The 21,162-nt window shown below is 55.5% G+C and overlaps 10 protein-coding genes across 10 annotated transcripts; 4 read left to right on the top strand and 6 right to left on the bottom strand.

The window, feature by feature from the left end:
• Positions 1 to 5: 5 nt before the first annotated feature.
• On the bottom strand, positions 6 to 1,000 carry ASPACDRAFT_116274 (putative G-patch domain protein). Its single transcript, XM_020195976.1, has one exon. The coding sequence runs from the start codon at positions 960 to 962 to the stop codon at positions 45 to 47; it is 918 nt and encodes a 305-aa protein (XP_020057836.1). The 5' UTR covers positions 963 to 1,000; the 3' UTR covers positions 6 to 44.
• A 262-nt stretch (positions 1,001 to 1,262) lies between these two features.
• Positions 1,263 to 2,666, top strand: ASPACDRAFT_25605 (putative oxidoreductase; the record flags this gene model as incomplete). Its single annotated transcript, XM_020199350.1, has 3 exons — positions 1,263 to 1,439; positions 1,506 to 1,970; positions 2,061 to 2,666. The coding sequence occupies 3 exons, from the start codon at positions 1,263 to 1,265 to the stop codon at positions 2,664 to 2,666; spliced, it is 1,248 nt and encodes a 415-aa protein (XP_020057837.1).
• Positions 2,667 to 2,732: 66 nt separating this feature from the next.
• Positions 2,733 to 4,356, bottom strand: ASPACDRAFT_77226 (NAD-dependent epimerase/dehydratase family protein). The gene is made up of 4 exons (XM_020204914.1): positions 4,267 to 4,356; positions 3,965 to 4,199; positions 3,438 to 3,894; positions 2,733 to 3,368 (listed from the first exon to the last, which is right to left on the bottom strand). Exons 1-4 carry the CDS (start codon positions 4,293 to 4,295, stop codon positions 2,974 to 2,976), a joined length of 1,116 nt encoding a protein of 371 aa, XP_020057838.1. The 5' UTR covers positions 4,296 to 4,356; the 3' UTR covers positions 2,733 to 2,973.
• Positions 4,357 to 6,322: 1,966 nt separating this feature from the next.
• On the bottom strand, positions 6,323 to 7,344 carry ASPACDRAFT_41762 (uncharacterized protein; the record flags this gene model as incomplete). Its single annotated transcript, XM_020200983.1, has 2 exons — positions 6,323 to 6,712; positions 6,754 to 7,344. 2 exons carry the CDS (start codon positions 7,342 to 7,344, stop codon positions 6,323 to 6,325), a joined length of 981 nt encoding a protein of 326 aa, XP_020057839.1.
• Positions 7,345 to 7,531: 187 nt separating this feature from the next.
• Positions 7,532 to 8,641, bottom strand: ASPACDRAFT_41763 (glycoside hydrolase family 18 protein; the record flags this gene model as incomplete). Its single annotated transcript, XM_020200984.1, has 2 exons — positions 7,532 to 7,754; positions 7,812 to 8,641. The coding sequence occupies 2 exons, from the start codon at positions 8,639 to 8,641 to the stop codon at positions 7,532 to 7,534; spliced, it is 1,053 nt and encodes a 350-aa protein (XP_020057840.1).
• Positions 8,642 to 9,299: 658 nt separating this feature from the next.
• ASPACDRAFT_1887155 (F-box protein) lies at positions 9,300 to 11,225 on the top strand. Its single transcript, XM_020198448.1, has 2 exons — positions 9,300 to 9,790; positions 10,101 to 11,225. Exons 1-2 carry the CDS (start codon positions 9,346 to 9,348, stop codon positions 10,835 to 10,837), a joined length of 1,182 nt encoding a protein of 393 aa, XP_020057841.1. The 5' UTR covers positions 9,300 to 9,345; the 3' UTR covers positions 10,838 to 11,225.
• Positions 11,226 to 12,270: 1,045 nt separating this feature from the next.
• ASPACDRAFT_26011 (deadenylation-dependent mRNA-decapping factor PAT1) lies at positions 12,271 to 14,976 on the bottom strand (the record flags this gene model as incomplete). Its single annotated transcript, XM_020199381.1, has 4 exons — positions 12,271 to 12,394; positions 12,451 to 14,312; positions 14,409 to 14,751; positions 14,825 to 14,976. The coding sequence occupies 4 exons, from the start codon at positions 14,974 to 14,976 to the stop codon at positions 12,271 to 12,273; spliced, it is 2,481 nt and encodes an 826-aa protein (XP_020057842.1).
• A 1,333-nt stretch (positions 14,977 to 16,309) lies between these two features.
• Positions 16,310 to 17,651, top strand: ASPACDRAFT_116294 (glycosyltransferase family 15 protein; the record flags this gene model as incomplete). Its single annotated transcript, XM_020195977.1, has 4 exons — positions 16,310 to 16,365; positions 16,442 to 17,189; positions 17,244 to 17,532; positions 17,587 to 17,651. 4 exons carry the CDS (start codon positions 16,310 to 16,312, stop codon positions 17,649 to 17,651), a joined length of 1,158 nt encoding a protein of 385 aa, XP_020057843.1.
• A 623-nt stretch (positions 17,652 to 18,274) lies between these two features.
• ASPACDRAFT_59197 (mitochondrial 37S ribosomal protein uS12m) lies at positions 18,275 to 19,104 on the bottom strand (the record flags this gene model as incomplete). The annotated part of the gene is made up of 3 exons (XM_020203418.1): positions 18,275 to 18,340; positions 18,400 to 18,500; positions 18,651 to 19,104. 3 exons carry the CDS (start codon positions 19,102 to 19,104, stop codon positions 18,275 to 18,277), a joined length of 621 nt encoding a protein of 206 aa, XP_020057844.1.
• Positions 19,105 to 19,484: 380 nt separating this feature from the next.
• ASPACDRAFT_77229 (proteasome maturation protein) lies at positions 19,485 to 20,555 on the top strand. The gene is made up of 3 exons (XM_020204915.1): positions 19,485 to 19,550; positions 19,759 to 20,200; positions 20,305 to 20,555. The coding sequence occupies exons 1-3, from the start codon at positions 19,548 to 19,550 to the stop codon at positions 20,367 to 20,369; spliced, it is 510 nt and encodes a 169-aa protein (XP_020057845.1). The 5' UTR covers positions 19,485 to 19,547; the 3' UTR covers positions 20,370 to 20,555.
• The last annotated feature ends 607 nt before the right edge of the window (positions 20,556 to 21,162 follow it).

Genomic DNA, 21,162 nt, shown 5'->3' on the forward strand with positions numbered 1-21,162 from the left:
CCCAACCCAACCAACCCGGCCCCCTCCCCCCTCGCCAAATGAATTCAACCACCCCCAAGATACCTCAGAACCCTCTCATCCTGATAAAACAACTCGCGCAGCCTCTCCCCGCGCTTCCTGGCATCCACCTGCCCCCTCCGCACCTCCTTCGCATTCAACTTCTTGTGCACCTTGTCCGAACCACCGCCCCCGGATTCCTTACCGCCCCCGCGCCTCCGTTTTTTGGGGTCCCCCTCATCCTCCGAATTGTCGCCGGCAACCCCCAACCCCACCGTGTCAACCTTCACTTTCCCTTTCACCGGCGCCACGATCCCCTCCCGCCCTGGCGCCCCCAGCCCCAGCCTGCTGTCCGGGTCCCAGCCGTAGGCGGCTAGGTAGCGCAGGCCGGGCCGCGTGCGGTCCAGGTGCGAGGGCGGGTGCGAGTGGGTGAGGCAGAGTTGGTGCGCGAGGGAGGCTTCGTGGGGGCGGGGGTGGGTTTCAGCTGGGGTTCGGGGTTCGGATGCTGAGGATGATGAGGATGCTGTGTAAGGGAGGTTGCAGATTTCGCAGATTTGAGATGTAGGGTTCGGGTTGGTGTCTTGTTCGAGAGGGGGAGTGGTGGTGGTTGGTGTTGGTGCGGAGTGGGATTGTGGACTCGCTGCTGCTGTAGTGGTGGTGGTGGTGGTGGTAGATGGAGCTGTGGCTAGGGAATCTACTGTGAACTCCTCCGGGGTAGGGGTGGTTGATTTCGAGAGGACGATGGAGAGGTATTTGTTCGCGATGGTGGCACCAGTAGAACTCGGTGCGGTGGTGGACGCGGAGGCATTGCGGCGGAGGGCGGAGTCGGTGGTGTTGAGGTCGGGCCCGTCGGAGGAGCGCACGAAGGGGACGCGCTTGCGGCGGATCCCGGCGCCGAAGACGCGTTGATCCTCTAAAGGGAGGAAGTAATCTTCTTCCTCTTCTGCGGGGCTGTTGTCTGGCATTGTAGGTTCTTCGGTGGTGGTGTTGTCGTTGAGAAGAGACCGACAGGTAGAAGAAAAAGGCCGGAAAAGTGACGCAGTGGCGGGAGATCGGCCGCTAAGCGCGGGCAACGCAACTGCCTCCGCGCGGCCGCCGGACGGGCCAGATTTGTTGGACTTCTTTTCGGGTCATCTTGTCTTCTACCAGTCAACAACAGCAACATCCTCTCACTTCCCCCCTTTTCTCAGTTGTGGTCTCTCCTTCGACTCGAATCTTGTCTTTTGTTTGCAGCTTCGCATTGTCGTCGTCCCTCCACCACCACAATGCCCATTCCCCTGATCGTCCAGGGTGTCACCGAGGGTGTCTCCTCCATCCCCTTCGCCTGGACGATCCTCAAGCTCACCCCCTGGGTTCTTGTGATTGCCGTCCTGAAATTCTACTTTGGCGGCGCCCGCAATGCCTCGGAGCGAGTGATGCACTCTAAGGTTGTTATGATCACGGTACGACTTCCTCTGCCCCTCCCAACAAACCCCCCCCGGAAACCGTTAAACTAACCTCAAAAAAAGGGAGGAACATCCGGAATCGGCGCGCAAATCACCCAAGCCCTCGCCGCCCGCGGGGCGCAAATCATCCTCCTGACGCAACACAGCCCCTCCGACGTGTTCCTGGTGGAATACATCGAGGACCTGCGGCGCACGACCAACAACCAACTCATCTACGCGGAGCAAGTGGACCTGTCCTCGCTGCACTCCATCCGCACCTTCGCCACCAAATGGATCGACAACGTCACGCCGCGCCGGCTGGACATGGTCATCCTGTGCGCCAGCACGAACCCACCTCAAAAAGCCCTGACGGACGACGGCCTCGACGAGGAGTGGCAGATCAACTACCTGGCCAACTTCCATCTGCTGAGTATCCTCAGCCCCGCGCTGCGCGCGCAGCCGGCGCACCGCGACGTGCGCGTCATCTTCGCGGGGTGCTCGTCGAGTTATATCCGGGCTGGAGCGTTTGATTTGCGGACGGTCGAGGATGTGACGAATCACCAGGTGTTGCAGCAGCAGCAGCAGCAGCAAAAGTCAGGGGCAGGGCAGAAGGTTGGGAAGAATGGCAGTGGGAAAAAGAAGTCTACAGCCACCACCAGCAAGAACCAAAAGCGGAAGCCGGAAAGTCTGTTCGGGTTGAGCAAACTCGCCCTCATGGTGTTTGCGCATTCGTTCCAGAAACATCTCAACGCCTTCAAGCGGCCGGACGGCCACCCTCCGGCCACGCGGGTCATCATGGTAGACCCCGGGTTCACGCGCACGCCCGGCATGCGGCGCTGGATGACGGGCGGGTCGCTGTGGGGCCTGCTGGGGTACCTGGTCACCTGGCCGGTGTGGTGGCTGGTGCTCAAGTCGCCGCAGCAGGGGGCGCAGAGTTTCCTGTACGCGGCGATGGAGGCGCGCTACGGCCGCGACGAGGGCGGGTGGATGATCAAGGAGTGCCGCGAGGTGGATGTGGCGCGGCGGGAGATCCGGGACGAGGCTGCGGGCAAGTTGCTGTGGGAGTTCAGTGAGAAGATGATCGAGGTCAAGGAGAAGGAGAGTGCCGTGCTGCGGGCGCGGGCCAAGAAGGAGGCGGAACTGGCGGAGGCGGCCGAGCAGAAGGCCGCTGCCGCGCCCAAGGCACAGACCCCTGGGTCGAGGAGGAGTCGGAAGGGCAATGGCAGTGGCGAGAGTGGTAAATAGACTGGCTGTATATATGGTGCGATATTTCGGGGAGGCTAAGAGTGGAGTGCATACATGCATGGTTCTGGAGTTTAGGTAACTATTTCAAGACATCTCATCTATCCATCCACTCGCGAGACAACAACAACAACAACAACACAGCAAACACAGCAAGTGCAATTACACCAGGCATATCTTCAAGAAAGGAAATTCGTCTCATTCAGATCAAATCTATTGATGCGATTTTGGTTTTCCCGCCGTCGCCAAAGAGATGCTAATTAAATCAACAGTAGGTAAGAGTAGGTATCATTTACGAGCAAGTTTAGTTTTAGTTCTTGAGCTTCTCGAGGAGCTCGGCGGGGGGCTGCTGCCGGTATCCCTCGGGGTTGTTGCGGGTCCAGAGCCAGAGATCCTCGCAGGCCTGCTCGAGGGTGTGCTCAGCCTTCCAGCCCAGCTCCTGGATGGCCCGGCTGGGGTTGGAGGTGAGGTTCAGGACGTCACCGGCACGGCGGGGGGCGACCTCGTAGGGGAGGTCGCGGCCGACAGCGGCGGAGAAGGCACGGATCATCTCGTAGACCGTGCTGCCCTTGCCGGTACCCAAGTTCCAGGCACGGACACCGGGGTTGTTGGCGCGGAGGTAGTTGAGGGCCTTCAGGTGGCCGTCGGCCAGGTCGAGGATGTGGATGTAGTCACGGATGGCGGTTCCGTCGTGGGAGGCGTAGTCTAGCCTCGTGTTAGGTCGCTGGTGAGAGGAGAGGAGAGGAGAGGAGAAGAGAGGGAATCTGAACGTACCATCGCCGAAGACGAGCAGCTTCTCACGCTTGCCAGTGGCGACCTGGGCCAGAAGAGGGAGCAGGTTGTAGGGGACACCCTGGGGGTCCTCGCCCATGATACCACTGGGGTGAGCACCGGCGGGGTTGAAGTAGCGGAGGAGGGCACCGTTCCACTTGTTGGCCTCGGCCTCCTTGCCGGCCTTGATGGCGTTGTTGCGCTGAGCGTTGATCAGGTCGGTGATGGCGGTCTCCACGGCGAACTTGGTGTTGCCATAGGGGTTGGTGGGGCCCAGAGGGCAGTCCTCGGGGATGGGGATCATGTTGGGGAAGCGAGTGGCATCGCCGTAGACGGTGGCGGAGCTGGAGAAGACGATGTTGGTGACGTTGTTGCGGACCATGGAGCGGAGGAGGCAGATGGTGCCGTAGACGTTGACGTGCCAGTAGTCCAGAGGCTTCTCACCGGACTCTCCGACAGCCTGAGCACAAGGGAACTGTTTAGTATGGGACTTGCAGGTGCAATGGCAACGCAGGGCGGGTTAGACGCACCTTGAGAGCAGCGAAGTGGATGACGCTGTCAATGTCGGGGTGGGCCTGGAAGACCTTGTCGAAAGCCGCCTCATCGGTGACATCGAGCTGGGCGAACTCGGGCTTCTTGCCGCAGATCAACTCAATGCGGTTGAGAGCCTCGGCGGAGGAGTTGTAGAGGTTGTCAGCGACAACGACCTTGTAGCCAGCCTGCAACAAGGCAAGGGTGGTGAAAGAGCCAATGTAGCCCGTGCCACTGCGCAGTTGGGGATTGCGGGGTCAGTTCCAGCTGTAAGAGATCTGGGCGCAATGGTAGAACTTACCCAGTGACGAGAACTGAACCAGCAGACATGATGATGGAGGAGAATTGGATTAGATGGCGGGAGGGGGGAAAGAGAAAGAGAGAATTGGAGTGAGGAAGGGGGATTTGAGGGGAGAAAAGAAAGGGAACAGGAACAGGAACAGGACAGTAAGACGGGATATTTAAGGAGGAGTGAGTGGACTCATTGAATTGGGCTGGACTGGGAAAGGAAGAGAAGCAGTTGGTTCCAGTTGGCTGCTTTCGAAGATGGGAAACATGGTGGGGGGGGGGGAGGAAGGAGGGGAGGGCGGGCACAGGCACTGCAGTGGACTGTGGAGGGGCTTTCCGGAGGAGGACCAGGTACCGTTTCGGTATGGTCAGACTGGTCAGACTGGGTCAGACTCCCTATTTCTCCGTCTACACCGCCCGGCATAACCCGGTTTTGTGATGGTATTGTCCGGGTATGATGAGGTAATTTAGTCTTATTCCGTACTTACTTGTACTTATTGGGGGCTGACGCGGGCTGGTCTCGATTTGTCTGTTTGCGACCAGACAAGCTGCACAAGTCAATTGTCGGCATAGAATGGCTTCTTGCTCCCTCTCATCTCTCCTCATTGTGTGTGGCCACACACCCGTTCAGTCTGTACAACAGACTGACCTGTTCCTATCAGCACCGAGAATTGTTTGTGCCCCGTTGGCTGATCACTGCAGTCCCTCCCAGACAATCCTCCCCGTAATGAGTGGTCAACGGGACGATCCAATCCACCGGTTTAATTTACCCAACCCATCAAACCACGATCATGACACTTTTCAGGGACAATTCTCTCTGTCTCAGGTGGGGAGACAGTCGCCAACTCGCCAGACAATAACTAACAAAAAACCGAACAGGGATGGACTGATAGCCAGCAGCCACAGCCACATGCAGCTGCAGGCCCGATGCATATGCCTGCCCTGCCGTAGCCGACCGAAAAGCCAAGCCAAGCAGCAAGTTAATTCTCGGTCCGACTTGCTTATGACAGGGAAATAATAAATGAATCAGAAAAAAAAGAAAAGAAGGAAAGACCAATCCTCCATATCCATGGAAACACCAACGGTCCAAGACCTTAAGATAGTAATCTATCGACTCGCGCACCTTTCCAAAAACCATGCCTCTTTAACCGACCTCTCCAGGCTGAACCCCAATTAGCACGAGCGGGTCCGCGGTTCCACTGCGCAAAGTGGATCTGTGCTGTGCTCCTCGAGTTCCGAGGGTCTTCTGCCCGCCCCCGTGGGAAGGTTGCAGGTTGCTGCCAGCCAGGAAAGGAAGAAAGATGTTGTCTGGCCTAATTCCTACTATCGATGGCACCACTGCAACGCTCGCCTTTGCTAATATATCGGCTTATCTAGCCTAGTCTCTCCTGGGACTAGACTCCGGGGGCTGGCTCGGCTGTACAGTAGTTACGTAGTAGTCACATTACTGGAATGTTTGGCTGCAAGTCCTGTCTGTTTGCTGTATCTATAAGGGCAGCATGTGACCGTTTCTTCTGTAGTTACTCCCACACCCTTACTGATTTTGTACTATATAAACACGCGCCGAGTACTCTGACCGCTCCCAGATTAGTTATGCTAGATAATTCCAGACTTCTGGAGCAAATCCTTGTGAGGATAAAGAAGACTTACTCTGCCTGTGGTGTTTCTGTGGTGGTTGATTCTGTTGTGTTTTTGTGGTCCGCCTACCCGACCGCCTACAGGCATTCTTTGGTGTTCCTGACTCCTACAGTTCTTCTTGTCTTGTCCTCAACCATATCAAAAATAAACAGAGGTATTATAGACCTCAAACAACGCATATTTCAAATCAGTATCTCAAGCTGCTTATAATCCTATGTAAGCTTTCTTTCAAGTCAATACACTAAGTATAGTTTAAGCCATACCTGTCTTTGCTGCTCAAGTCCGGAATTATGCTATTCACACCCCGATATGTCGATCACATGTACTCGAGTACCCTTCAAAGCCTCTATCGACAAGCACCCGAGCGTCATGTAGAACACGGTATCCGAAGCATCGTGTTCCTCTTCATACTCCGTCGGATTGGATCTCCGTCACCGCCGGCGTGACCCCTGACCCTGCGCTGCGCTGCACTGCAGGGTCCACGGACTCCCCCCCCCCGGTGTGCAGTTGGCCAGGAGGTAGCCATAGGTGTTCTCGCCGTCGCCCGAACTGTTCTTTTTACAGGTGACATAGGGGCTGGAGCTGTCCGCCGCCTTGGTGCACTGCGCGGCATTCCCGCCGTTGGCGTCGGTGCAGTCCCACACGCCCGAGCTGCTGGCGGTCTCGGTGCAGCTGTATCCCCCGGAGACGCCGCACACGGACCACTCGGCAAACGTGAAGCTGGTGCTCAGGGAGGTGGTCAGCGCCTTGTCGGTGTCTGTGTTGGTGGCGGCGTAGGCCGTGTCGTCGCAGAAATCGTCGAGGTGGCGCTGGCGCTGGCGCTGGCGGTCGTGGTCGTGGTTGTGGTCGTGGCCGTGTGGACGGTGGTGCGCGAGCCCGAGCAATAGGCGATTGTGCCGAGGTACCCCTCCGTCGTGCAGGCGATGATGTCGCCGTCCGGGTCGGTGAAGGTATACGGGTATGAATTGGTGGTCGTGCGCGTCGGCAGCGTGGTGTAGCCGCATGGATTGGTGCCGGGGGTAAGGGTGGGATAGCTGCCGCTGCCGCCGTTGCAGGAGCAGTAGGTCTCGTCCGAGCCGCTGTCGGGATCCTGCTCCTCCACGCAGAGCGGCTCGGTGGTGGTCGCCGTGGCAGCAGTGCCCGTCATGGTGGAGGTGCTGGAGGCGACATTGCTGCTGTACAGCGAGCGGAACATCGAGCCCAGATATGAATCGATGGAGGTTTGAGTGGCCGCATTCGTGCTCGCTGTCGTGGGCGGGGCGTCGAAATATGCCGTGGTACCTGCTCCACCCATGGTCACGTCGGCGACTTCAGTACTGGTAGTACTGCCGCTGGTGGTGGTGGTGGTGGACTTGTCGTCGTCGTCGTCGTCATCGTCATCGCCGCCGCCGCCAGAGCCATTTGAGCTTCCGCCGCCACTGCTATCGTCCCCTTCACTTCCATCAATGCTCATAGCTGCAGGGCACAAGGGGCATGCACAGAAGAACGTACCTATAGCGGGGGGGATTAGAATTTCATGTCAGCGATAGCAGGGTACCGAAGAAAGGGGGAAAACTCACAGTGGTGGCCGACGTGCTCCCCAGATGAGGTGGGTGTCGGCCCAGCAGGGGAGCCAGTGCTCATTTTGGTGGTGCGAGTGTTCAGCACTGAGTCGGGGGTACTCGTGTCCGTCGGATAGGGGTGCGGTCACGGTGGTCGTGGTGGGAGAGAGAATGGTTCCAGGTTCCATTTGCCACGATCGTCGTGCCCCCAAAAACGCCCGTCCACGGAGGACTGGCGTAGGTGAAGTTGCCGAACGAATAAGACACCCCCGCGATTGTGCTTGTGGTGCCTCCGGAAACGGTTGTGCTGCCGCCCACCGTCCTATCCAGCGCGAGAGTTAGTGAAAGACATGATCGGGCTGGGGTTGCGAGTACTTACTGGGTATAGGTGACTGTCAAGGGAGTTGGTCGGACGGAGCTGGTCTGGTGGACTACCGATGGTCCAGGAGTAATGGCTTGATTCCACACATCAATGCAGTCGGTCGTGACGGGAGAGGGATAGAGGCGTGTGGGGATGGCAGAGGTGTGCATGGACTTGTATGTCACCACGCTGCCATCGTTGAGCGTGGTGGTCTTGGTGGCTGTGGAGGACCAGGTGATGTTCGTGTCCCATTCAGTGAAGGTGATGGTGGTGGTCGTAGTGAGAGGTTTAGGGGGCATGATCATCAGGCAGGGAGGCGAGCAGGTAACAACCGGAGAGGACTCTGCCCACACGGTGGGACCAATAGTGACGGTGGTAGTGGTGGTGGTGGTGGTGCTCTGCGTGCTGGTCGATGGCGACGCAGTGATACTTGTTTCCCAGCTATCGTCCAGCGACCCTGGGTTTGTCTCCAGGTCAATGGCCCACTCCGAGAGTCCGCCGAAGTTGTACGTCTTGTAGTAATTCGTGCGATTTGCGCGGGTGGTCGCATTCATGTAGCCGACCCATTGGGTCTCATTGTAGACGAGGATGTCGGTGTCGTCGGTGGAGTAGGGGGTGGCTGTGGAGTCGGAGTCGGGAATCACGTCCAATTCAGCATTCGAGATGTACCCAGCGGTGTTGGTGCACGAGCCCGCGGCACCCGCTGCATCCCACGTACACCACGATTCATAGCAGCCCTCAGTGCTCATCTCGACCGATCGACCGTAGCTGGCAACGCCCACGCGAATGTCCTTGGTGGCCACTCCGGCCTTGGTGATCATGGATAATGCCCACATAGTTTCGGTCATGTTGACGTGCGGGAAGAGACAATCCCCCGCGGTACAGCCCCATTGTGCGTACTCATTCCCCAAGTCCCAAGTGCCGTGAAGATTGTAAGTCATATAATTACCAGCCCCAGGTATTGTTGTTATACGAGTCGTTCTCCGCAACCGTCAGGCTATAAGTTAAGTCTCTGCTAAGGCAGGGCAGCTATCCCCGGACTCAACCGTGTACGTGTAGCAGGTTCCGTTGCTGTAGGCGGAGGGGGAATTGTCAGGCAGACCTGCAGAGGAGCAACATACATACTGCCCGACCGCCAGAGTTGAGCACAAATCCGAGGCGGTATTGTATTCGTAGAACTTGGTGGCCGTGATGCCATGGGCCCGTTGGTGAGGCTATTGACCGAGCTTAGGGCTAAGTCGATCCGGTTGAACGCTAACAGGGACCGGCCAGCGCCATCTCATGCTAAGCTTTTGATCTTGATGGAAACGACAGTTGACTGCAGACCAAGCCCTTTCGATCCTTAGGGTCGGTCCTATAATGCATGGGGTGAACCTGATGCTCTAGTCAGTCCAGTCAGTCCAGTCCCACTCCATTCAATACTAGACTACTCAGTAGTAGTTATTTAATGCACACTTTCACACACACTTACTCATAAGAAGCATTGATCCTCTTCCCTCTCCCCCTTGGTCTCCACCCTCCATCGCATCTGTGTCCTGACCTACTGCACACAATGGAGTCCCTCCCACCAGAGCTGTTCGATGCGATTGCGACGCACTTGGCATTCGTGGATTGGTGTGCCCTGCGACTGACATGCAAGGCTCTATATCGCGCCATCTGGCCCGTCTTTGCCCGCCGATATTTCCAGCGCATCCACGTTATGGTCACGCCGGAGGGAATCGCCGATCTGAAAGCACTGGCGTCCCACGAGACAATTCGGCCCGTTGTGCAGGACCTGTGTCTGATCCCCCCCCTGTCCCGAAATTACAATATCCCCTTGGCCGAATTTACTGAGGTGCTGCGGAGCGCCCCGGAGCGCCGCGATTGGACCAGCGAAGAAATCCAGGCCCACTACACGGTCTACAAGGCGACGCATACAGCACATCTCACGTTTGCACAGTCGGAGTCCCTGGTCTCCAGTCTTGCAGAGTGCCTGGCGCAGTTCGACAATCTCCGAAGTATTGGCCTGGACGCATACCCACTTTCCAGGTACCAACCCCAGCGCAAGCATACAGCGTTTCTCGGATTGCGTGGTCTGGAGAGGGGCCTCCTATACAGCCTCTTTGAGCAAAAGCTCATACGACACAGCCAGCGCCCTCATATCGCGCATAAGTGGCGGGGGGCCAATCACCCCATCTGGGGCAAGGTGCTCACCAGTGCACTCCAAGCGTTATGCATGGTCTCCTCCTCGGTAGCGATTCAACGACTCTACACGTGTAGTCTGCGGTGGAATGTGGTTCTTCCCGCGACCTATCTGACGGTTGAAAGGTCGCTCGCTGTACGAGCCTCTTGCCTTTTGTCTCCGAGACCTGCGAGTTCTCGAGGTCTGTCTCGGGCCCGGAAGCCCGGAGGGAGCCAGGGACGATTGTCTCCCCGGGCTCATCACGAGAGCGGCGCCGACTCTTCGGACCCTCAAGCTCTTCCAGTGGGCTCAGATGCAGGAGTCGAGCCCTGACGTATTTGCAGACCTCGCCCCCCAGGTTCAATTCTCCCGCCTGGTGAGGCTTCACCTGCACTGGGTCGAAGTGACCCAATCCGACTTTGCGCTTTTCCTGCGCAGTGCCGCCCCCAGTCTGCGCATGTTGACCCTGGTGGCACTCAGTCTCAAGGATCCTCTTCCCGACGGCTCCGAATGTATTAGGGTCCTCACGACCATTTGGCGCAACTTCCGCAACATTCTTCAAGAAACCATCCCTGCAATCCACGTCTTCGCCATGACATGGATTGCCTGCCGTCGCCACCAACTTCGCTTCGCCAAGTCTTGCCGGAAGAATCAATCGGCGTCCCCCGCCACTGAAGACTTCTCCTACCATGCTAATCGGACGCCGGCCACATTTGCAGACTGGCTTAATACACTGGACCTCGACCCGGAGACGCCTCTCGCGCGCGATCTTCCAGCCCTCAGTCGTGGCAGCCACAGCCTCTACATAGGCACGCGTATCCCGAACCTGGGAGACGAACTGAACGAGGCGGCGGCGGTGACGTTCGAGCTTGGATCCCCATAAGAGCACACTAGCCTTTTACCTGTAGCTTGAGATGGTTTGGTATATTGAAGACGATCCCATCTAGCTCGGACGGCTTGCCAAGCGGTTAATGCTCTTTTTTCTTTTTTTCAACTTCCAGACAGAGCTCCATTTGCATGTAATCTAGAATAGCCGAGCCGACGCGGCAAATGATACCCAAGGACGCAAGGGGCGGGTGGTGATTTTCTTCGCATCAGAACACAGCAGCTTAACTACCACTCTTGATCGATCCTGATATACAAAGACGAAGAGGAGGGCAGAAGGAGAAACCAATTGACAAGGGGCCCTTTTGACCCACCCAAACTTGCCCCTGGTAATGGGACAGCATATTCAAGGGAAGGCCGGTCGTAGCCTACGAAAACATTGTGCCTCTCGAAGATCACATCAAGTATACCTCCAGCCTTTCTTGTATTCCTCCAGAGATGAATGCAGTGGCGAATGGTATTGCTGTTGGAACGGAAAAGCATCCAGCCATTCTCGTTTTTCAAGGTCTTATTGTTAATCCTTTATATTTATATACTTGTTGATAAAAAAGACTTTTGCTAAGTCAATTACTTGTATATAAATTAGTTATAAAAAGCTTTACTTAGTTGTTTGCTTAATCACTTATCTTATATACACGGAAAGATCTTATCTACTTGCTCACTTATGGAGATACTGTAACAGCTTTCAACCCTTTACTTACTTATTTTACTAAGAATCATTAGTATCATATTCTTATATAAAAGTAGACACTTACTTTATATCATATAACCTTCATAGAGGAAATGGGTGTTTGGGTAAGGAACACATGGCATAGGAGTTTTGGTGGCAAACACAGCTGTTCGGGAGGTGCGTGGCCTCCTCTACTAGTAGTAGCCGTCGTATTCAATAGTACAATCACGTCTTTTCTCATCGTGGACCTCGCATAAGCATGGCAATATAATCAAATAGAACATGGAAGAAGAGCTATCCACACGACTTTCGGACATGTCCCCCAAATCTCGCTGTAGGACATCACTGAACAAAACTAATAAAGTACGTACGTAAAGTTGGTAGGTAATACATCATTGAAGAATGCACCTCGCATTCACCACCGCCAAAAGGTTGGTCGACAGCTCGTTCGGGCCTGTCTCCCTCCAATCCTGCTTCCGAGAGCACCAACCGACCCTGCCTGTCAGCTGTCTCTCTGTCTCTTTCTTGTTCTTCGGGTTTCAGATACCCCGGGTGCAGTTCTACTAAGCAGTAGATCACGACTGCTCAACCCTTTCAGCACGAACAACGACATGCCGCTTATGGCAGACTGCAATGTGTCTAGAGGCAAACCCGCTCATTTATGGGCCCAAGTCTGCCCGGTCCGACCGACGCTGGGTTTAGAGAGTCATGGAGTACCCAGCATTTAGATCAGACCCGATCACTATGTCCTCTCTGGCTTTCTAACCCAAAAGTTCAACGTCCAGACCGATGGCCCGCATGAACAGATTGACGTTTCCGAGACGCTGGCTGGCCATGTCTGCAGGAAGCGTCTTGCTGTACGTAACAGTTTCCATCACACGATCCCTGTAGAGGTAGTTAGCATCAATTCGGTGGGAAATAGGGGGAAAACTTCAACTTACTTCACGGCAATAACTAGGCGTTGCTGTTGATCAGGGCTGGCGCCGATACCGACGGCTGCCAAGAATTGCCAGACGTACATATCGTCACCAGCATTGATGGAACTGGGGAAGATATCGGCAAATGTGGGTTCCAATGTGTCGAATAGCACGTTGAATTTCTCGACCCACTGCTGCCAATCTCGCTCTGAAGCTTGGTCGGCTTCCTTTACGATTTCCGCGCGGCTCAGGAGCATGGTTAAGATTCCTAGTCCGATCCGGGTCTTGGCCACCAGCTGAACATGGGTCTGCGCAATCACAAGTCCCAACAATCCAATGATGATATTGAACGGAGCCTCATTGACGTAGCCGAGAAGGCTCGGCATGACCGTCTGAGAAAAGAGGTCGATGGCTTCGCGGACGACCGGAGACGGCTGAGTCTCACCGGGCATGAGCTGTGCGCGTCGGACCACGTCCAAAGTGTCCAGGTGGACAACGATCATGGTAAGGATCGTGACGCGTTGTTCCTGGTCAATGTGGCGGAAGATACGGGGGATGGCCTTCTTGCCCTTGGGGTAAGAGAGGAAAGCGATGAACGGGTGAGGCGTGTTAGTGTTGGGAACAATCGGCTCCATAACCTTCAGTTCGCGCCACAGTTTCTGGTTGAGCGAGCGAACATTTTGCCGCCACTCCATATGCTTCTGAATGGCCTCGGGGTCATTCTCGTCTGGCGGAGGAGGCATGGTGCGCTCCATATCTTCCATTTCCATCAACGTGCTGTAGACGCCCTCGATGTTGGTCAGGATAGACTTCCGGTCGCTCAGACTCAGGTCGGTCTGAGGTTTCTTGAGTAACTTGCCACCCTCGGAGCTCTCGGGCCGCTTGAGGTTGAGCATGGGCTTCGGAGCCTTCGCATTGCCAAAAGAGATCTTGCCCAAGCTACCTTCAATGATGAGTTGTTTGTTCTTGGGCTTGGCCTTGGCAGCCTCGACGGCCCGCTGGACCTGCTGCTGCATTCTCTGCATGTGGTTGTCGGCATTCTGGAACTGTCTCCGGTTGCCGTGACCACCGAGGCGGTTACCAGTCTGGAGGAGATACGTCTGCGCAAAGTGACCGAGAGGTTGATGGGGGTGTTGCCGAGGAGCGCCGCGGATCTGGCTGTAGACCTGATAGTAGAAATCTTCCGCCAAGACCGCTTCGGAATCCGTGTCCACGACATTACCTGCGGCAGCCACCAGTTGCTGGAGCTGGATACGGGTAATGAAGTTCTTGTCTTGCGGAGTCATCAGACCATTGCCCTTGGAAAGGAGGAAGATCTTGTGGTTTCGCTTGGCGCGCTTCGCATCTTCCATCAAGTATGCCACTCGTTGCTCTTCCGACAGATGCATCAGCTGTTGAGGATTGGTGATCACGGGTAGCTGGGCGTTGTTGGCCCGCATGCTTTGAGACGGCGGTGGAGGCTGTTGTTGCTGGGCTTGAGGACCTCCCGGTGGGATCATCTGACGTTGAGGCGGCCCCATGTGCTGCGGGGGAAGATTGGCATTTTGCAGAAGGTGCATTGGCATGTTGGGAGCATGCGGAGCAAGCGGATACGGTTCGGGAACCATCGGCGGCTGGTGCAACAGCTGCGCCGGAGGCGGCACACCCTTAGCAAACTGAGCGTGCAGAAGCTCAGGTGGCAGCTGTGCGAAGCCTTCGGGCAGAGGAGGCATCTGAGCTCGCTGAAGCGGGTGGGACGGCTCGGGCATCGACTGAGGGAGAGACACCGGTATCTGGCCAGGCAGTGACGACGGGTATCGCCGCAACTGCGCCTCTACCTCCTCCAAGCTGAGCATCTTCTTTGCCCGTGCCTGGGCCTGGGCCTGAGCCTGCGCTTGAGCCTGAGCCTGAGCCTGAGCCTGAGCCTGAGCGTGCGCCTGTGCCTGTGCTTGTGCCTGTGCCTGTGCAATCATCATTGGCGTGGGTTCCGGTTTCTTCTGAACACCCCAGACGCTCGACTTGGCCTGAAGATCCGGGATATACCCGGGATCCGAGTACTTCTCATAACCGGTCCGTTTCGGCTGCACAGCGGCAGCACTCACAGCAGGATCGGCAATGGTGTCTGCAGTGATAGGGGCGGCAGCAGGGGCTCTAGGCTTCTGGAGACTGTAGCGTATTTGCTCTTCGCCGATGGCATCGGCTACCTGCGCGGTCTTCCCAAAGAAATCGAAGTCCTTTCCGACAGGAGGAGCGCCGAGGTCGTCGCCGAAGGTGTCGTCGTTGAAGGCATCCTGGTCGTCGTCGAGCTGATCGCCCAGGCCATCGTAGGTATCCTCGAAATCAATGCTATACGCGTGTACGAAGCCCATCAGTCATCTTTGGTGCAAGTCAATGGATTGTAGAAGGAGGGAGACCTTACGCATCGTCATCCTCGTCGCCGCCTCGGAATCCTTGAACAAGACGGGCGCGAGCGACCTCGGCGAATGGATCAGGGGTCTCGAAAATGCCCCGGCGCTCGGAAGGAGCAGCCCGGTCCCTGGGCAGGGTGGTGTCAAAGCCAAAGAAAGACATCTTCGGCAGAGGCAGGTTGGATGGGGAACAGGGAGGCTGGTGGCGTGGGGAGAGGGGGAGGAGGAATTACCACGGCATAATTGTGGTGCGGGATGAGGTTCAGAGCCGGTCTGATATCACCCGCCTAGGTGGGTTTAGGCTTAGTTGTGTTAGCCTGAGGCAGGGTGTCCGTGAGGCGGTCAGTTTCTGCAGAAATAAGGTGCGCTGCAGCCACGCCACCGCCTGGCGGCCACCCGCCCAACAAGAACAACACGAATGAGACACTCCTTAGTGCACAACTACTGAGTTACTATCTACTGAGTACTACTGAGTGGTAATTCCCTCCCGGCAAATCGTTGTCAACACAGCCACAGCTACTTCTACCACACACGCCACGGGTTATACGAAGCTTTGGGGGCAATTTTCCTGAGAATTACAGGGACGTTTCTGTACATAAGCGGATAGATAGATCGAGAACTATGAGTATCTTAATCTCGTTGCAAGTATGATTAGGATAGATCTTGCGGCCCCAGTCAATATGATAGACTCGAGCACGATCCCGGAGTTTAACTCTAACAAAGATGCAATAATCATAGTCAAAAATAGTCAAAAGAGAACAGAAACAGGCTTGAGGAGTGGGTGGCCAACCCCCGAACGACGTACGTGGCCTGGCCAATAGCCATCGGGGAGGTTACGTCGCCTCCCATTATTATTGACTATGAGAATTCCCATCCATCCATTCATCCATTCAATTCTTAGTGATTCAGTTCATGCTCCGCCGCAGGGCTGACCTTGTTCGTTCGCTTTTACTCTCCGTAGCGAACAGACAGTTTCCTCTCCTCTCCTGAATTAAGATTACTATAATCTCCTTTGCTCCCTTTATTTATTTGATTTTTTCTGTTCTTATCAGCCCCTCTTCCTTCTATTTCCCCCTCCCCCTTGTTTATGTTCTACCCGGTCGCAACAAACCCGCGGTTCGGGAAATACTCATACAAACAGTGGTGAGAGATCGAGACCGTTGCCCCATAATAATTACACCACCGCACCCTGTTCATCTCCGTGCTTGTCGCCGATCATCTCGACACTTTCTGGTCATTCTGGCGCCTAGTCTTCCTTCCATTTCGTCCACTGCGTAGACGAGTTCTTACCGTGGGATTCCAGGTCTCCAGCTTTTTTCCTTTCCCTCCTCTTCACTTCATACTGTCGCTCGCTTTTTCCTCTTTATTCCCCAATTCTCCAGGCCAAGCGGTCCTTTGCGAAAGGCCTCAATATTCACCACATTCACTCCGCTCTGCCCCAGTCTAGCCACATCAACAGATCTTGAGTTTTTGAAAGCACAGAAACCTCGGTGATCATGGCTCTAGGGCCAGTTCGATATCTCCTGTTTGCTGTCACAGTTAGTGCTTTTTGGTTTTTCTCCCAATCTCCTTTCATGGCTGACCCGATGCGTCTAGGGACTGGCACTTTTTTTCCTGATATCGAGAAGCGCAATCCCGATCCCGGAGCAGATCGGCTCGAAACTCAACTATGGATCCTCCTCGTCGTCGTCCTCTTCGTACTCCCAGAGCGATGCCGCCGCCGCATACTCATCCAACAAGGTCATCCCCGCGGCCGACCGCATGAACGCAACCTTCGTAACCTTGGCCCGGAACAGCGACCTTTGGGAGATGGTCAAGTCGATCCGCACGGTGGAGGACCGGTTCAACCGCAACTATCACTACGACTGGGTGTTCTTGAACGACAAGCCCTTTGACGATGAGTTCATCAAGATCACCTCGGCGCTCGTCTCCGGAGAAACCCATTATGGCGTGATTCCCAAGGAGCATTGGTCATACCCCGAATGGATCGATCAGGAGAAAGCGAAGAAGGTGCGGCAGGAGATGGGCGAGAAGAAGATCATCTACGGCGACTCGGAAAGCTACCGCCACATGTGCCGTTACGAATCGGGCTTCTTCTTCCGCCACCCGCTGATGCTGAACTACGAATACTACTGGCGTGTGGAGCCCAGCATCGAGCTCTACTGCGACGTCCCGTTGGATCCGTTCCGGTTCATGAAGGAGAACAACAAGAAGTACAGTTTTACGCTCAGTCTCTACGAATACTATGACACGATCCCGACCCTCTGGGACACCACGCAGAAATTCGTCGGCGAACACCCGGAACACCTCTCGAGCGACAACTCCATGGGTTTCCTGAGTGACGATGGCGGCAAGACCTACAACAAATGCCACTTCGTATGTAGATCTTTCGGAATTGTCGTCAAGGGCGTTGGCTAACTCGATTACTAGTGGTCCAACTTCGAAGTCGGAAGCCTGGAATGGCTGAGATCGAAGGCGTACATTGATTACTTTGAGACCTTGGACCATGCCGGTGGGTTCTTCTACGAGCGGTGGGGTGATGCCCCGGTCCACTCCATTGCTGCTGGTCTGCTTCTGGACAAGGACCAGATTCATTTCTTTGATGAGATTGGCTACTATCACGTGCCATTTACCCACTGTCCAACCGAGGAGAAGAAGAGACTGGACCTGAGATGCTCCTGCAACCCTAGCGAGAACTTTGATTGGAAGGGTTACTCTTGTAAGTTTGACTATCTCACCGGGTAGGTGTCGGGTTACTTACTATTGCTCGTAGGCACATCTCGGTACTTCCAGATCAACAACCTGGACAAGCCCAAGGGCTATGAGGCTCAAACCTGACTTCGTATGACTGGATTAATTTTGATTTCGACAATCTTCATCTGCGGTATTTTAGTCCTACTCAACAGACAAACCCGGGTACTAGTGGTCAACAGAGCAGGTCATCTGGTTGACCACGTACACGCTGGCTGGGAGTCCATTCAGCCGCGGAGGAAGTCCTAAAACATTACGGTTCTACAGTACAGTAATGGGGCGTTTCCGACTGACCCAAACATGATTATCTCGCAACTTTCACCCCTTCAACCCCTACTTTCAATTCCCCCCTCCCGCCGTTTCTTGGAGTGTTCGAGCCTCGGTGTTATCGGTCTCACATGTATTGTCATGGAGGCGGTGATTATTTCTCCTTCAATTATTTTTCGTCCCATGTCATTTTGCGGCGAGCATCACGATTTTCAAGTGGATATCTGATAAGATGGAAAGTGTTATCTTTTCCAGAGACTGTCTCATAAATGTACATAGCTGTTTTAACGATGAACCGAATGCCTTTGAAGATGAAAATATAAAAAAAAGAAAGTAAGCAAAATAGTACAAGGATAGAGCCTCCCTGCAGGGAATCAACATATCATCCGGCTAGACTCAAACATAATTCCCCGATGCACGCATCCCCCAGCTTTTGCGGACGTTTAGTCCGTCTTGGGCTTCTTCGTACCATACTTAGATCGGGCCGTCAAGCGGTTGGGAACACCACCCTGTAGCAGCCACAATTAGAGAACAGCGCTCAACCCTTTCCTAGAGGAGATGAACATACCAGATCCATAGCCCCACGAACCAAGTGGTACTTCACACCGGGACAATCGGGGGCTCTGCCACCTCTGACCATGACGACACTGTGCTGCTGAATATTGTGACCTGGATCGTGGAAAAGAGACTTGTCAGCCATGTCCCTTACAACCAATCCCCCATATAAATTCGCTCATCTTCCAGAGCATACACGACCAAGAGGTACATCAAGTGTCCTCATATCCAGCACAGAGGAGAGATCGGTGTCACAAAACCCACCTTCACCAGGGATATAAGCCGTGACAACCTTGCCGCTGCTCAGCCGCACACGGGCCGTCTTCCGCTCCCCGGAATTGGGCTTCTTGGGCTTCGTGATACCGGTCTTGAGGCAGACACCCTTCATCTGGGCGCGGCCGGTCACGGCGGGCGACCGCGAGCGCCGGGCCTTCTGCGCCACGCGGCAGCCGCGGCGGACTTGGTTGTAGGTCGCTGGCCTAACCGGGGAGGTGGAGAAGGAGCGCGCGGCGAAGGCGATTCGTGAAGTGGGTGTTCTGGTGGTGAGGGCTGCGAGAGCGGTGGGCGTGCGGAGGACGGGGGTGAATCGGCGGACAGCAGCAGCAGTGGCAGCAGTCTTGATGGAACGGATGGGGGTGGTGGTGGCGACGGCCGGAGAGGGACGCTGGACGAGCGTCCGGAGGGTGCGCAGGGCGAGGGAGGAGATGAGGGCGGGCATTTTGGCGGAGGTGGTGTGGATGTTGTTCTCCAAGCCGGACTGGTCACTGTACCTGAGGCTCGAGACGTTCGAATTTCCTTCGATGGGAAATATTGGGGCACGTGACTTGGGGGTCCGGGGATGGAGAATGGCACGCAGCAGCAGCAGGGGAAGACAGTTTTTTTGCGGGTTGGGGCGGTGTGGTCGGCCGGAGGAGCTTGTGGCAGAGCGGACGCGCCAGTCGGGAGGGAGCCTACGCTGGCTCGCTGCTACTATCGATGTCAGAGCTACTTGACCTTACTTACCTTCTAATCACTCCGACTTGAACCATCATCCATCTACCCCCACCTTTCTATCCATCCATCTCTTCCCTCCTCCCTCTTCTCTCGCTTGACGACGTACACCAGCTACGCAATCTTTGACTATCTCCAAACAAAACACAAATTATTCACACCACCGCCACAATGGTACGTCCACGTCCATCCCCAAGGGACCTACATCAACGCCATCATTATCCGCCGTGAAATCCATCCCATCCCAGTCAACCCAACCCAGCCCAACCAACAACCTCAAACCCCCCTCCCCCTGTCCCTTCATCCTCATCGCACCCCGTCCACCTCCCCTACCCTTACCTCCCCCCTCCTCCCGAGACAACCAAACTAACAACACCCAAAGTCCCTCCGCATAGCCCCGCCGGCCGCCCACCCAACCTCAACCAGCAACACGACGACCCGCACGCCCTCAGCGCACGTCTCGCTTCCTCACCCATCGAAGGGCGCCCCCTCCGCACCGGGACTGCCCGACACGCTCCGGAACAACCTGACACTACCCGCAGCCCGGGGCCCGCCGTCGGCGCAGACGGCGACGCCCAGCTCGGCCCACCCGCTCGAGGCGCGCCTGCTGGCCTGGCGGGCGACCCAGGATGCCCTGAAGATGGAGTCGCTGCGGCGGGCGTACGGCATCGCCGAGCCCATCCGCCGCGGCATGGAGCTGAAGATCGTGCGGGATGGGTCGTTCCGCCCCGCCGTCATTGGGGGTACGCAGAACAACGTGCATGAGGATATCTTGGTGCTTGGAGGACGGGATGCCGAGGTCGGGTGGGAGGATATCTTTAAGGGTACGTCTTTCCATGGTGGTAGGGAAGGGCAGGGGGGAAGGGCAGGGTGGGAGGGGGGGTGGAAGGGTGGAAAGGTACGGCTGCTAACTTTTCTTGAACTACAGGCGACGAGTTCCGTGAACCCCCGACTTTCCATGATGAGATGGAGAAGAGATTGCGTATGGATTAGAGCATAGATTTGGTTGATCGGGATTAGGGTTGAGGGTATTCGTGCTATGGTATCTTTCTTTAGGTTTCTATGTTCTTCAACGGTTCTACTGAATGGGATTGTGTTTCAGATTCTGAATGAAGCGGTGGTGCAGTCAGCGTTGGTGGCAGTAGCCTCTCACAGTAGAAAATGGACTAGCAGTCATCCAAGTACGCATGGATCTGCGGCGATGAAAACAATAGTATGGTTCATTATATATGCAGAGTTGTGGTAGTTTGTACATCATGTGATTCCCGGGCGGTCGCCCGGCAAGACACTATTGTGGACATCTGAACACGCTTCAAGACAAACCGGCGCCGTATACCACAGCGGTACACATCGAAAGCCCGCAGTACGGAACCCCGCCACAAAGTTCTAGTCCGCAACAACCACCCGCTCGAGTCCACGGGTGGTCTGATCTCGGTTCAGAGGCAAATGATAACGACATGAGCAGAAGGTGGAACGCTGCATAAACCAAGAATAAATGCTAACAAACGGCCTGCCAATTGTGAGGGAGGGTGAGGACGGAATATCAGGGTATATGTGAAGCAGATAACAAGTATGAGTGGCATCAAGCGACTCAATAGGAATGGAAGCTGGTGAGCGACCGATAACACCGGAACAGATGACTTTCAGGACATGAGCAATGACTGCTGCTGGACCCAGAACACTGAAACCAGCCGGACGCCGTCTTCGGCGCACAGGCAGGTAGTTAACCTGGTGCGCCGCCTTAGATGCCGAAGCAAATGGACTATCCTTGGAAAATCCCAGAAAG

The sequence above is a fragment of the Aspergillus aculeatus genome (assembly GCF_001890905.1).
Source record: "Aspergillus aculeatus ATCC 16872 unplaced genomic scaffold ASPACscaffold_5, whole genome shotgun sequence".
In the NCBI taxonomy this organism is placed as follows: Eukaryota; Fungi; Ascomycota; class Eurotiomycetes; order Eurotiales; family Aspergillaceae; genus Aspergillus; species Aspergillus aculeatus.